The 13680-nt window shown below is 35.5% G+C and overlaps 1 protein-coding gene across 6 annotated transcripts in view; it reads right to left on the bottom strand.

Annotated features, from left to right (window-relative positions):
- Positions 1 to 13680, bottom strand: part of RNGTT (RNA guanylyltransferase and 5'-phosphatase) — a 238478-nt gene that overhangs the window by 223645 nt on the left and 1153 nt on the right. For 3 of the 6 annotated variants that reach the window (XM_037039285.1, XM_037039283.1, XM_037039284.1), the window contains exons 2-4: positions 9517 to 9626; positions 3176 to 3279; positions 2999 to 3087 (exon numbers count right to left, since the gene is read on the bottom strand). In XM_037039285.1, coding sequence (XP_036895180.1) covers positions 2999 to 3087; positions 3176 to 3279; positions 9517 to 9603 — 280 coding nt within the window. In that variant the 5' untranslated portion in view covers positions 9604 to 9626. Of the gene's footprint in view, positions 1 to 2998; positions 3088 to 3175; positions 3280 to 9516; positions 9627 to 10487; positions 11369 to 13680 lie in introns of those variants that run through there. The other 3 variants (XM_037039286.1, XM_037039287.1, XM_037039288.1) reach the window with 2 other exon arrangements.

Here is a 13680-nt window from a genome sequence, read left to right as displayed (position 1 = left end):
AATACTGACTGCAACTAACTTAAATACAGCAACTAGATCAAAAATAATACACAGTTCATATAGACTGTCAAGAAATAAATTTAATCAGTCACTGCTAAAGACTGCTAAGATGCCAACTCACTATTCTGAAGAGTGAGAAATAAAAGAAGGAATCAAACATTTGACTTGCCTTTCCTGTGAAAACAGTTTTTAAGGATAACAAAGGAATAGTTCCTTACCAAAGAATTCCAGCTAATATGTGAAAAAATAAAGAATCGGAAAAATAATTTTGCCATCCCCAATGAAATACTGGATCAAGGCAACAATTGTCAATAGATACTGAAATCAGGTAAAAACAGATGAAGAATTTTACAACAGGAGGAATCAACCTGCTACCACCTGAACCCCCTTACTCGTCTTAGTAACACTTTAAAAGCAAGGCAACCGGACAACACATGTGCTTCCTGATTTGACTTGAAAGGAAGTAATACGACATACTCTATGAAATAGATCTCACTTTTGGGAATATATCTGAACATTCCAAAACACTAATAAGCACCCCCATAAGTCATTGCAATGTTATTTACAATCACCAAGATATGGAAGCAGCCCAAGTGTCAGTAGATGAGTAGATAAAACTGTGGGACATTTACGTGGTGGAATACTACTCAGCTATCAAAAAGAAGAAATTTTTATCCTTTGTGACAGTATGAATGGACCCGGAAAACATTACGCTAAGTAAAATAAGCCAGTAAAATAAAGACAAATACCATATGATTTCACTCATATGTGGAATTTAATAAACAAACTGAACTAATAAAAAAGAGACAGACTCATAGAGAGCTGGATGACAGCACAGGGGAAATGGGGGAGGTTAGAGGGTACAGTGATTGAGAAAAAGGAAAAAGGACTTATGGATGCTGACCACATTTGCGGTGATTATTTGGGGAGAGGGGTATAAGAAGGGTAATGGGAAAATACAATAAAAATTTTAAAATAAAAATTAAAATATTATTTTATGTCATATATGCTTCAAACATGTTTCCCACTGGCCACATATTCTTTTGCTTTATTTCTGTTGTTCTATAATACAGAAAATTTTTCTTTTAGGTTTTATGTGATCAATCTACAAACCAGTATAGCAACTAATTAGAGATTTAGACTTTGAAGTGAGAAACTACATTAAAAGCCTGGCTTGAACACAATATGTGTGGCCATGGCAAACTAGCTAACTCCTCTGAGCATCAGTTTCCTCATCTATAAAATGAAGATACCACCACACACTACACAGAGTTGCTATAAGGATTTATTCATTCATTCATTCATTCCTCATCATGTCTGCTAAGTAAATAATAAGCATTCAAGTATATTTTCTTCATAAAGACCTCCTACATTTCTTAACAACTTTTTTCCTTGTTTTGTCCTTGTTACAGACAAGAGAAGTTTGTACTTCTGTTACAGATGAGAGAAGTGGTTTAGAGTGGGAACTCTCAACTCAGATTGCCTAGGATCTGATCTAAGCTCTAACCCTTACTAAGCTGTATGACTGACATTGAGGCACTTGACCTTTCCAAGCCTCAGTTTCTTATCATAAAAGAAAATGGGGGTGACAATGATATCTACCTAAACAGGACTGTTGTGAGGAAACATATGAGATAATGTATGTGAAATGTTTTACAGAGTGACTAACACAGGAGAAATATTAAACAAATGTTAGCCAATATTATTAATAATGCAACTAATGAGACTACTCTCTAATTATATTTCCTAGTTATCGCTATTTGCAAGAAAGTTGCTGATATTTTCTTATTTCCAAATATGTCCAAATATATGTCCCTATGTCCAAATATATCCCCTGAACTTCCCTACTGTTCCTAATAGATTTTCAGTTAACTCCCTGAATGTGGAAAATACTAGTCACTTAAAAGTCTTTAGAAAGAAATCACAACAGAAAACACACTGACAACAAAAAAGTTTTAAAATGTTACCAAAACATTTAAAAGGCAAATGGATTTAATTGGCAATAAACGGTAAATATAATAAATAAGTAAAGCCCACACATCAGCCCAGCATTCCAAGCAACCACTACTACATCACATGTTAGGCAATTAAATTCTGAAATTTTTTAAAAAAGTTTCCGATAATATATACAAGGAGTTAATTTATGGCATCTAGCTATCAGGCGAAAAACCATTCAATAAGCAGTGTCAAAACAAATGACTGGATATTTTGAAAACATTTAAATTGGATCTTCAATTCAAACTATATACCAATATAAATACCAGACAGAACAATAAATCAAGGCTCAAAATGAAACCTTAAAAATTCTAAATCATTCCTAGCAGCGTCATTTACAATAGAAAAAACTGAAAAATAACCCAAATGTCATTTTAAGTAACTGTCATTTTAAGAAAATTTACTTATTTATTTTATTTACCGTTTATTGTCAACCTTCCCCCAACCTAGCACCCCAACTTCCAAACCACACTAGAATATAACCTCCAAAAAAGCATGGACTTTTTTCTGTTTTCTTTACTGATATGTTCCAAGAACCTATACCTGGCAAAAAGTAGCAATCAATAAATATTTGCTGAAAGAATTGTCCATCAACAGGAAAATGAATAAGCTGTAGTATATTCAGATGATGAAATACTACATAGCAGCAAAAATCAACAGTTACATACATCAGCATGAATCACTCAGATACTGGAGTGAAAAAAGTTTCATAATAACACATATGGTATAAAATGCAAAATTATAGAAACTAAATATGCAGTATTTTAAGGTAGAGTTTCTCAACAGTAATCCGAAGAGGAGTTAACAGGGACTTTATCTTAAAAAACATTAAAACTATAAAAATACAATTTTTACCACTTGCAAGTTAGTCTATTACTATAATAAACAATTGTCAGTGATTATAGTAAAAAAATACTTCCATATCAACTCACTACTCAAAAAAGAGAAGGAAAACCCAACACAAAATAACTTTTCAACATTGGTAAAGTCAAGTCAAACATACCTATAAGTTCAGGTGGGTTTCTTTCATTGAACCGCTCACACAGGCGAATAAATGTCTCCGTATTCTCAGTTGTAGGGCACTCACCATGTCTAGTAGTATGAAAACATCTTTTTAGAAAAGAGATTACACATTTCAGCAAAAGGTTCAAATCTTAAAGAATCTTAATACATGACTTACCCTTTACACTGAAGTTTTATATATTTGATTCCTTCTTTTTCTATGTCGTTTCTGTCATAGAACCTTGAAGTATTTGTCAAATCCACCAACAAGCCCATTTTAACCTTATTAAAAAAAGGGGGGGAGGGGTGTAGATTTACTAGTAGCTGAATCTGTTCCAAAACAAGCTGACTTAATGGCAACACTCCAGTTCATCCATCTACACTGCAGGAGGTTTTGTGCTCTCTGCCAATGAACAATTAACGTATCACTTATCCAAGTCTTATTCAAGGTACTAGAATGTAGCAGTCAATAAACAAAATAAATTAATCCACGAACAAATGATGGAACAAGAACATAAGCAAAACAGACTCGCTTCATCATTACAAAAGTCTACCTAAAAAACCAAGCACTACTACAGCTTTTGGCATCTGCCACTCCACCTAAGATTTATTAGACAAGAGGCTAGTGCAAGGGACAGTGTGAGGGATCTGAAATAGGCCCCAACCCAAACAAGCTCCGGGCACACATCAGCCCAGCATTCCAAGCAACCACCACTATATCACATGTTAGGCAATTAAATCCTGAAGTGAGGATATAGGGAAAAACTGTGTTCAGTCAAAATTCCCTGGTAAACTACTTAAATAATCCATAAAGAACAGACCACATGGCCATATTTCTGCATCTCATTATAGACTTAATCCCATCTCTCAGCCAGTTTTCTTCCAGCATTGAAATAAAAATCGTATTTCTTCTGATGAGATTGGCTTGTGTTCAAGGGCCATGTGTCTGAAAACCCCTTAACAACTAAAACCGCACTCAGCCTGGCAGGATAGTTGCACTCTGAACTGAGTCAAGAAAAAACTTAGACATCTGCCACCTCATTCTGAAGCCTATATTCTCTAAGTGGTGAGAAAAATAATCTAAATTGTTATTTTTCTCTCTTTTGTTGTTACAACATTTATTGAGTTCTTGTTGTTGGATTTGCCTTAAAGAGACTGATCTACATAATGAGTCAATTCCACTGTCATAGTGAAAAAAGTCACAAAAACATTTAAATTTCACACATGACAAAAGAGACAAAATCGTGTGTGTGCCTCTAAAATATAACTAGCTGCCATAATGCGCTCAACTGATTTCTCCAGATTCCTTAGCTCACATGGAGATGAGACAGATCAATCAGATGAGTTCTTCCTCACAGGAAATATATTTTTGATACTCTGTTCTGCAATTTGCCACCCCTGAGCCTACTTCTCTTCTCTTCTCACATAGCTTCTGCAGTAATCTTAATTCCTTCAGAGGATATATACTGCCAAATAGAAAGATTTAGAAACCATATTACAGCTTCTCAGTTAGAATAGAATTCACGTTGTTTGTCTCCAGGTTCAAAATGAGAAATGAATGTAAAATAGGCCAAGCAGAAAATAATAAATTTTCTAAATATACAGAATACTTTAGCCAAGAGAACTGAGAAAGTGTACTGTGTGACTCAATTGTCCTGATCCCCAAAGACAAAGTCTGTCCAGAAAAAGTCCAGCCACTGTTAATATAACGAGAATGGTTTGCACGACATCAATGTAACCTGGTAGCCAAGGACAGTGGACTGGAAAATGCATGTGTGAACAATGACAACTTCACAGTACTGGTCAGTGGGAGCAGTAGATGTCAGTGAATGAGCATGTGTACTGTGGCCACAGCATTCAAAATGACTGAGCAAGAACAACAAATCTGCATCAAATTTTGCATTAAGCTTGAACATTCCTCTGTGGAAACTATTGGGATGATTCAGAAGGTTTTCGGGGACAATGCAATGAGTGCAACACAAATAAAAGTGTGGCGTAATCTCTTCAAAGATGGTCAAGAAACTGTTGAAAGTGATCCATGGTCTGGAAGGCCTGCAACAAGCAGAACACCTGAGAGTGTTGAACATGTACAGGCTGCAATCAACAAAACTGGCGAATGACACTGCAACAACTAGAAGTTAATCTGGGGATTCCAAAAACTACTATGTCCAAGATTCTGATGTAGGATACTGGCACAAAACATCTTGGGACAAAATCCGTTCCCTGGCTTTGCTACAAGAACAGAAGGTACATTGCACTGCAGTTGCTAATGACGATTCAAACCACTGTCAATGAACCATATTTCCTCAAGAAGGTCATAACTTAATCACACATCATACGTAGCCAGAGATGAATGATGCATCTACAGCTGCAATCCAGAAATGAAGGCAAACCCACTTGTCCCAATGGAAGTAATGGTTCTCCATGCCCTAAAAAGGCACAGCAAAGTCACAGGAAGATCAAGATCACGTTAACTGTATTTTTTGATGAGGAAGGTTGTCCATCACAAGTATACTCCACCAGGCCAAACAGTTAATAGGGAGTACTACTTCAATGTTCTTCATCTGTTGAGATGCAATACGACAAAAACAGCCACAGCTAAGGGGAACTGGTGATCGGCAGCTTTATCACAACAATGCACCTGCTCATGCAGAGTTTTTTGGTGAAACATCAGATCACCGAGGTGACTCAGACCCGCTACAGCACACATTTGGTGCCCTGCAACTTCTGACTTTTCCCAAGACTAAAATCACTTTTGAAAGGGAAGAGATTTCAGACCATCGATGAGCTTCAGGAAAATACTACTGAGCAGCTGATGACAATTCCAACAAAGATTTTGCAGAGTGTTTTGAACAGTGGAAGAGACACTGGGAGAACTGTGTGAGGTCCCAGAGTGACTGAGGGGACCGAGGCATCACTGTCCTATATACAATGTTTCTTGTATCTTTTTCATTAAAGTCTCTATTTTTCATATTATATGGCAGCTGGACACTTTCTGGGCAGACCTCATATATGTATATGTAGAAATGTGTGTATATGTATTGATGTGTCTATATGGATGTGTTTATATGTAAATGTATCTGTGTGTGTAACTATACACATACATATATATACATTTGTATTTTTCATAATATGTAATCCCAATCCATAAGGAAAGACAATAATAGTATTACCTCATAGAATTGTTATGAGGTTTAAATAAATTCCTTACTCTGTGCCAAGCACTAGTCTACCTGCCCTACATGCACTAATTTTATTTACAACTGAGGAAACTGAAACATGAAGAGAATATGTAACTTGCCCACAACGCTCTGTAAGTGGCAAACTGGAATTCAAACCCAAGCTGGCTTCTAAGCCCGAGCTCTTAGCTCATTGTCTATGAAATATTTAATGCTTTACAAATGTTAACTATTACTTTCAATACAATTATTGATATGACAATAAAATCAAAAGTTTATAAGCTAAAATAAAAGATATAAACAAATAAAGACTCAAAACTACATCAAGAAAGTGAATGAGTAAAAAGTTTTCAAAATGTAAATGGTGACTCTTCTATCCCATGATAGGAAACTTACACATAATGAGCACTAGTATTTGTTGAATGTACTAATACATAGCATACTAGTAATAGGCCATCAAAAGTATAAAACAGAGCCCTGGCCAGGTAGCTCAGTTGGTTAGAGCACTGTCCTGATACACAAATGTTGTGGGTTCAATCCCCAGTCATGGCACATACAAAAATCAACCAATAAATGCATAAAAAAGTAGAACAACAAATCGATGTGCCTCCCTCTCTCCACCTCTCCCTTTCTCTCTAATCAATTTAAAAAAACAAAACAATCAGAATTGCCTCCATTAAAGTCAAGAACAGTATAAGAATGTGTGTGCACATTCTGTACACAAGTGGCCTATATAAAAAAAGGATTAAACATGTTTTAACCCTTGTTGTTTGAAAAAAAAGAGTAGAAAGTAGAAGAGTAATAAAGATTAATGTTAAGAATTGAATTATGTTCCCTAAAAAGATACGTTCAAGTCCTAGCTCCCTATGAATATGAATTTATTCAGAAACAGAGTAGGGTTACAGGGTCTTTGCCAATATAATCAAGAAAAGACAAACTCATACTGAACCAGGGTGTCCTTATATGAGAAAATTTTGGACAACAAGACACAAAGGAAGAATGTCAACAATGAGACAGAGATAACTGATAGAGCTGCAAGCCAGGAAATGCCAGAGATTGCTGGCAATCAACAGAAAGTAGGAGAAAAGCATGGAAAACATTCTCCCTCCAGGCCTTTGGAAGAAATTAATCTCACCAACACCTTGATTTGGAACTTCTAGCATCCAAAATTGTGAGCGAATAAAGGTCTGGGGTTTTTTAAATATTTTTTTTTATTTTTTAATTACAGTTGACATAAAATATTGTGTTAGTTTCAAGTGTACAATCTAGTGATTAGACGTTTACTACTTCAAATGAAGTAGTGATCACCCCAATAAATCTAGTAACCACGTGACACCATACATAGTTATTAGAGTATAACTGACTATATTTGTTATGCTGTATGTCATATCCCCATGACTGTTCTGTACCTACCAATTTGTACTTCTTAATCCCTTCACCTTTTTCACCTATTCCCCCAACCCTCCTCCCATCAGGCAACCATCAAAATGTTCTCTGTATCTATGAGTCTGTTTCTGTTCTGCTTGGGGGGGGGGGGGTGTGCGTTAGATTGGTTGGTTTTTAGATTTCACATATTAAGTGAAATCATCCGGCAATTTCTCTTTCTCTGTCTTAGTTCACTTAGCATAATGCCTTCTAGGTCCACCCATATTGTCACAGATGGCAAGATTCCACTCTTTTTTTATGGCTGAATCATATTCCACTGTGTATATGCACCACTTCTTCTTTATCCACTCATCTAATAATGGACATTTAGGTTGCTTCCATATCTTGGCTACTGTAAATAATGCTGTAGCAAATATATTGATGTATATATTTTTTTTCAATTTAGTGTTTGGTTTCTTTGGATAAATACCAAGAAGTGTAGTTGTTGAGTCTTTGTCTCTTGTTATAGCCTTTAAAGTCTATTTTGTCTGGTATAAGTATTGCTACCCCATCTTTTTATTTTGTTTTGCTTCCATTTTCATGAAATACCTTTTTTCATTCCTTTACTTTCAGTCTGTGTGTGTCTTTTAATATGAAGTAAGTCCCTTCTAGACAGCATATGTAAGGGTCTTATTTTGTTATTCATTCAGTCACCATATAACTTTTGATTGGAGCATTTAATCCATTTGCATTTAAAGTAACTGTTATAGATATGTATTTATTGTCATTTTATTATTCATATTTTTTATTTTTTCTTCTTCTTAAGGAAGATCATTTAACGTTTCTTGTAATACTTGTTTGGTGGTGATGAACTCCTTTAGCTTTTTCTTGTCTTGGAAGCTCTTTATCTTGCTGGGTAATCTTGGTTGCAAGTCCTTGCTTTTCATCACTTTGAGTATTTCATGCCACTCCCTTCAGGCCTGCAAAGTTTCTGCTGAGAAATCAGCTGACAATCTTATGGGAACTCCTTTGTAAGTAAATAACTGCTTTTCTTTTGCTGCTTTTAAGATTCTCTGTTTGTCTTTAATCTAAAGTTGTTGTTTTAAGCCACCCAATTTGTGCTAACTTATTACAGCAGCCCTAGGAAACTAATACAATCAGTCCTAGGCCAGAATAACATAAAAAAATGCAGTTTCATTTAGGAAAATAGTTTGGCACAGTCTTATAAAATTAACCGTGTACTCAACAATCATATTCTTGGGTATCTGTCCAGAAAAAATGAAAACTATGTTCACACAGACAGCTGTACATGAATGTTCATGACAGTTTTATTCACAATACCCCACAACTAGAAACAACTCAAATTGGTTAAAATGTTATTTAACCATTCAAAAGGAGAATGATTAAATAAACTCTGGTACATCCACACAATTGAACAGTATTCAGCAGCAAAAAGGAACAAACTTTTTGTTGATACAAGCAGCAACTTAGATGAACTACAAGGGAATTACACTTAGTGGAAAAGAGGCATTCCTACAAGATGACATACTGTTTCATTCCATTTATATAAAATTCTAAAAATGATCAAAATACAGAAATGATATTCTGTACAGAGCTGCAGGTGGGAAGTAGGTCTGGAACAGTTCCATAACCACTGCCACAAACTACATGTTGGATCAAACTACAAAGAACTACACACACATATACACAAATGAATGCATATGTAAACTGGTAAAAACTAAACAAGGAGTACACTCGACTCAACAATTCTATACCAATGTCAATTCCCTGCTTTTGAAACTGCACTACAATTACATAAGACGTCACCATTGAGAATAAATGGGAGAAAGGTTCAAAGAACTCTACATAATTTTCGTAATTTCAAAATAAAGCTTTTTTTAAAAAAAAAGTCACCTGAAGAACAAGAGAGAGATAAAGTATATTAAATCAGTATCAGAAATGTTTTGTTTCTTACCTTCAGACTCTTTAGATAATTTGAGAGCATACTGGGATGGAATCGATTTTCTTCAGCAACTTGGCTGTCATATTTTGGTCCTAACATTGTCTTCAACGGTAAGAATCTTCCTAAACAACATGAAGATCAGTAACAATTTGCATTTAAAATAAAAACAAAGAAGTTCCAGGTTAAAACTCTGTAATTAGCAATTATCAAAATCACTTTCTTAAAGTGTTTTATATGAACTGTCCATGAAGTATTCTCAATCTAAACTATACTTTTTAAAAGACACTGCCTTGGAACTTCTAAGGACAACATAAATTCTAGAAATTGACAATCAACTATTATAGCAAAAGAGAAATTACCAGCTAATGGACTTCCCAAAAGATTCTTAAGTTCTAAACCATGACATTAAAAGATTATTGCCTTAAAACCTTTAAAGATACAGTACTAAAAAACTGGTAATGGAGTGAATTAAATCAATTCTTTAAAATTCCTAATTACACCTTTTTAATATGGACTTGGCACTCTCTCTACCTTATGAACCTTATCCTACATCTAAGCACAAGGATCATGCTAAGTAGCCTGCTAACCAAAACCATTCTCCAAACAACTACCAGTGATTACATTCTCAGCAGACTGACTGAACTTTTTGGTCTTTTTTTTCTTTCTGAATCACAATATAAGCATAAGGGAAGTCAATTTCTGTAATTAATCTTTAAACACCACTCATTTTAACTGATTTATATTTTAAAACAATAAGAATAAATATCTACCTAAATAGTATCTGAGTAAAATGTTAACATCTGTCCACAGGCTTCAAACCTAAATTTCATTAAAAGATAACAACTTTTTTAAATGTTTATTTTATATAAAAATCAAGACCACTCAAGAGCACCAATAACCTCCACATTGCTAAATCCAATGGTCAATTCTAACTTCTCAAACAACCGATCACTCTTTAATTCAAGAGGGAGCTCCTGACTCACTTTTTCACTTGGCTTCCAGGACACATCCTCCTGGTCTTCCAATCTCTCCAGCTTCTCCCTCTCAGTCTCTTTTACTGGCTCCTCCTTATCTCCCTGACCTTTCCATGTTTTATCCCAAGGCTCTGTCCTTGGACTTACCTTCCATCTACACTCAACTCCCCTGGTCCATGTCATCTAGTCTCATAGCTTTAAAAGCCACCCATGTGCTGATACCTCACAAATGTGTATCTCCAGCCCAAACCTCTCCCTTAACGCCATCGGTTATGAAACTGCCTACCTGACTTAGTTTCTACTTGATGTCTTACAGACACCTCAAATCTGATATCCAAATTTGATAGCTCCCAGTATTTGAATAGCTCCCAGTATTCAAACTCCAAAAGCTCCTCGTCTCTTGGTCTTCCCTGTCACAGCAAATGGTTAACAGCATTTTTAGTAGTTCAAGCCAAAACCTTTAGTTATCCTTGACCTTGACACCTCTCTTTCTCATACATCTCACATCCAATCTATCAGCAAATCTGATCACATCTATCTTCAAAATATACCTAGAGTCTGACCCTTTTCACTGCCTCTACCATTATGTCGTCTAGACAATTACACTTCATTTAGTTTATTTAACAGATATTTAATGAGCGCCTATTATGAATGTACCAGCCACTGTTCTAGGTGCATGGAATACATTAGTGAAAAGAAAAAAAACCATAAAATCCCTGATGGAGCTTATTTTTTACCGGGAAATATGAACTACAAACAATAAACATAATAAGTAAATAATATAGTATGTTAGAAGATTCATCCATTAGACCTTCTCTCCAACTCTCTATCTAGCAAACTTCTATTTACTCAAGATAATTCATGTACCAGCCTCCTCTGGCCCCCTTCTTCCTCCCTGTCCCCTCTTCCCCAACCTCAAAGACTTAGGTTCATTATCTCTGATATTCCATAATACTCTGTGAGAGTCATTACTGCATTTATTATAATATAACTATATTTTAAAATGATGGTTTGCTATTCCCATGAGTCTATGAAGGTAAGGCACTATATCATAACCATCTCAAATACTTGCTAAGTAAAATGACTTCAAAGTTACTATCGCTATTGTCATACACAGTAGATACAAAATAATTTCATATTTAATGACCTTTAAGAAATAAGAAGTGTGTTTTCTTCACAGTGTTCACCTAAAATCTATCACTCTGAAGAAGAAAAAAAGAATTCTTCAGAAATAAAGGTTGGTCCTATGGACAGGGGCTCTCTCAGTGGAAGTGTGGTTCAATTAGTGAAGGCTTCACAGTGGAACAGATGATATATAATTAGCACCATCTTTTTTATGATTCAAGAAAATTATGAACTTCTAGTGCTAATAAAATGCAGCCTAATGTTTACACTGAGAAAATTTAAGTTGGCATAACATTTTCCTCATAGGCAAAATATCAAAGGTATCATACAATAAAAATGGGTTATTTTTATAATTAGAAAAAATAAGATAAAAAAGAGGTAGAAAATGGGAATGAGAATGATTCCCTATTTTTCACTGAAGCTTGCAAGAATACAGCTAGTATTTCTTGCTCTACTACTATAAAACACTGTTAACCCTTCATTTCCAAAATACATAATGTGGCATGGACACTTCTAGGACATGGAGAGACAAAACTTTAAGGGAAATTCAGAGAAATATCAAGAATCCTATGTTGCGGCCCTGGCTGGTGTAGCTCAGTGGATTGAGTGCAGGACTGCGAACCAGATGATCGAGGTTCGATTCCCAGTCAGGGCACATGCCTGGGCTGCAGGCCAGTTCCTGGCAGGGACCAGTTCCCAGCAGGGGATGCACAAGAAGCAGCCATACATTGATGCTTCTCTTCCTCTCTCCTTCCCTTCCCCTCTAAAGATAAATAAATAATAAAAATATTAAAAAAAAAAAAAGAATCCTATGTTGCATTCACTTTACTTTCTAATAAGCATCACAAGCTGAAGCACTATTGATCAGTAAGATCCACCCTGGTTGTCAGAAGGCCTGGGGTTCTCTCCAGGGACCACAATTAACGGGACAGGTGAGCTCAGTGACTCACTGAACCACAATAATTAAGAATCTAGCGCTGGGCAGCCAAAATATACCAATACTAAAAAGGAAAAACTTTTATTCCTAACTCTTCATTCCCAGAGCGGGGGAGGGAAGAAAAGGCACACAACTCTATTTCTTAGAGGGGCACAAAGCCACCTGGAGCTCAGCATCTCACCTGCCACTCTCCACCCCCAGTCAGTGCCACATTTGTTCCATTTTTAATCTAACAATAAGTCAGTGTTGTGATATTTGTCACTGCCATCCTACAGACTACGGTTTTAAGTTATTTTTCTAATTTAAAAAATTCACTTTGATACTCTGGTTTCTCTTCAGATCGTATAAATCTTTCGCCTTCTAAAAAATTCACTTTGACAAGAACTTTGTTATGACTTTGTTTTTCTCACACACCAGTGTAGCAAATAACTCTAATAAGAGGATACAGAAATAAGCGCCAAGCTACAAACAACTCCAGACATCCAAGTATAGAGATTTCTCCATAATGTCACAGAGAAAACCACATGTAATAAGAAAGATTATAATATTAAGTTAAAGCTGGCTGGAGAGTAAAACCCATAAAGAAAATGTAAATAATTGTGATCAAGCCGTGGTCGGGTAGGTAGCTCAGTTGGTTAGAGCATCATCCCCACACACCAGGGTTATGAGATTGGATCCCCAGTCAGGGCACATACAAGAAGCAACAAATGAATGCATAAATAAGTGGAAAAACAAATCAATGTTTCTTTCTCTCTCTCTCCCACCCCCTTCTACCTCTGCCAAATCATTAAAATAAAAACCTTTTAAAAAAAAGAACTGAAGAAGGAAAGTACAATGATTATCAAGTACTTTTTCATTACATGCACACAAAAGTGATCAGAACACAAAGAAAATCATTTCATTTTTCACTTAAGAAAAACATTTCTTTACTCTAAAGCTTGCTTTGATTATCTTTCAGTAACACTTTCATCCACTGTTTATGACTTTATTGACTAAAGATTTTATATGAAACGCGAAAAAGCTTACAAACTACAAGAATCAGAAAAATTGAATAGAAAATGACCTACAGAATCTCCTTTTTCAACAATTTCATATAACTCAATAGACATAGGAGAGATATGCACTCATAGTCCACTACAA

This window comes from Sturnira hondurensis, unplaced genomic scaffold, assembly GCF_014824575.4.
Source record: "Sturnira hondurensis isolate 20B ecotype Veracruz unplaced genomic scaffold, ASM1482457v3 Scaffold0025370, whole genome shotgun sequence".
NCBI classification, from domain to species: Eukaryota; Metazoa; Chordata; class Mammalia; order Chiroptera; family Phyllostomidae; genus Sturnira; species Sturnira hondurensis.
Note: the sequence above shows the minus strand (reverse complement) of the source record. Positions and strands in the feature narration are given on the sequence as shown.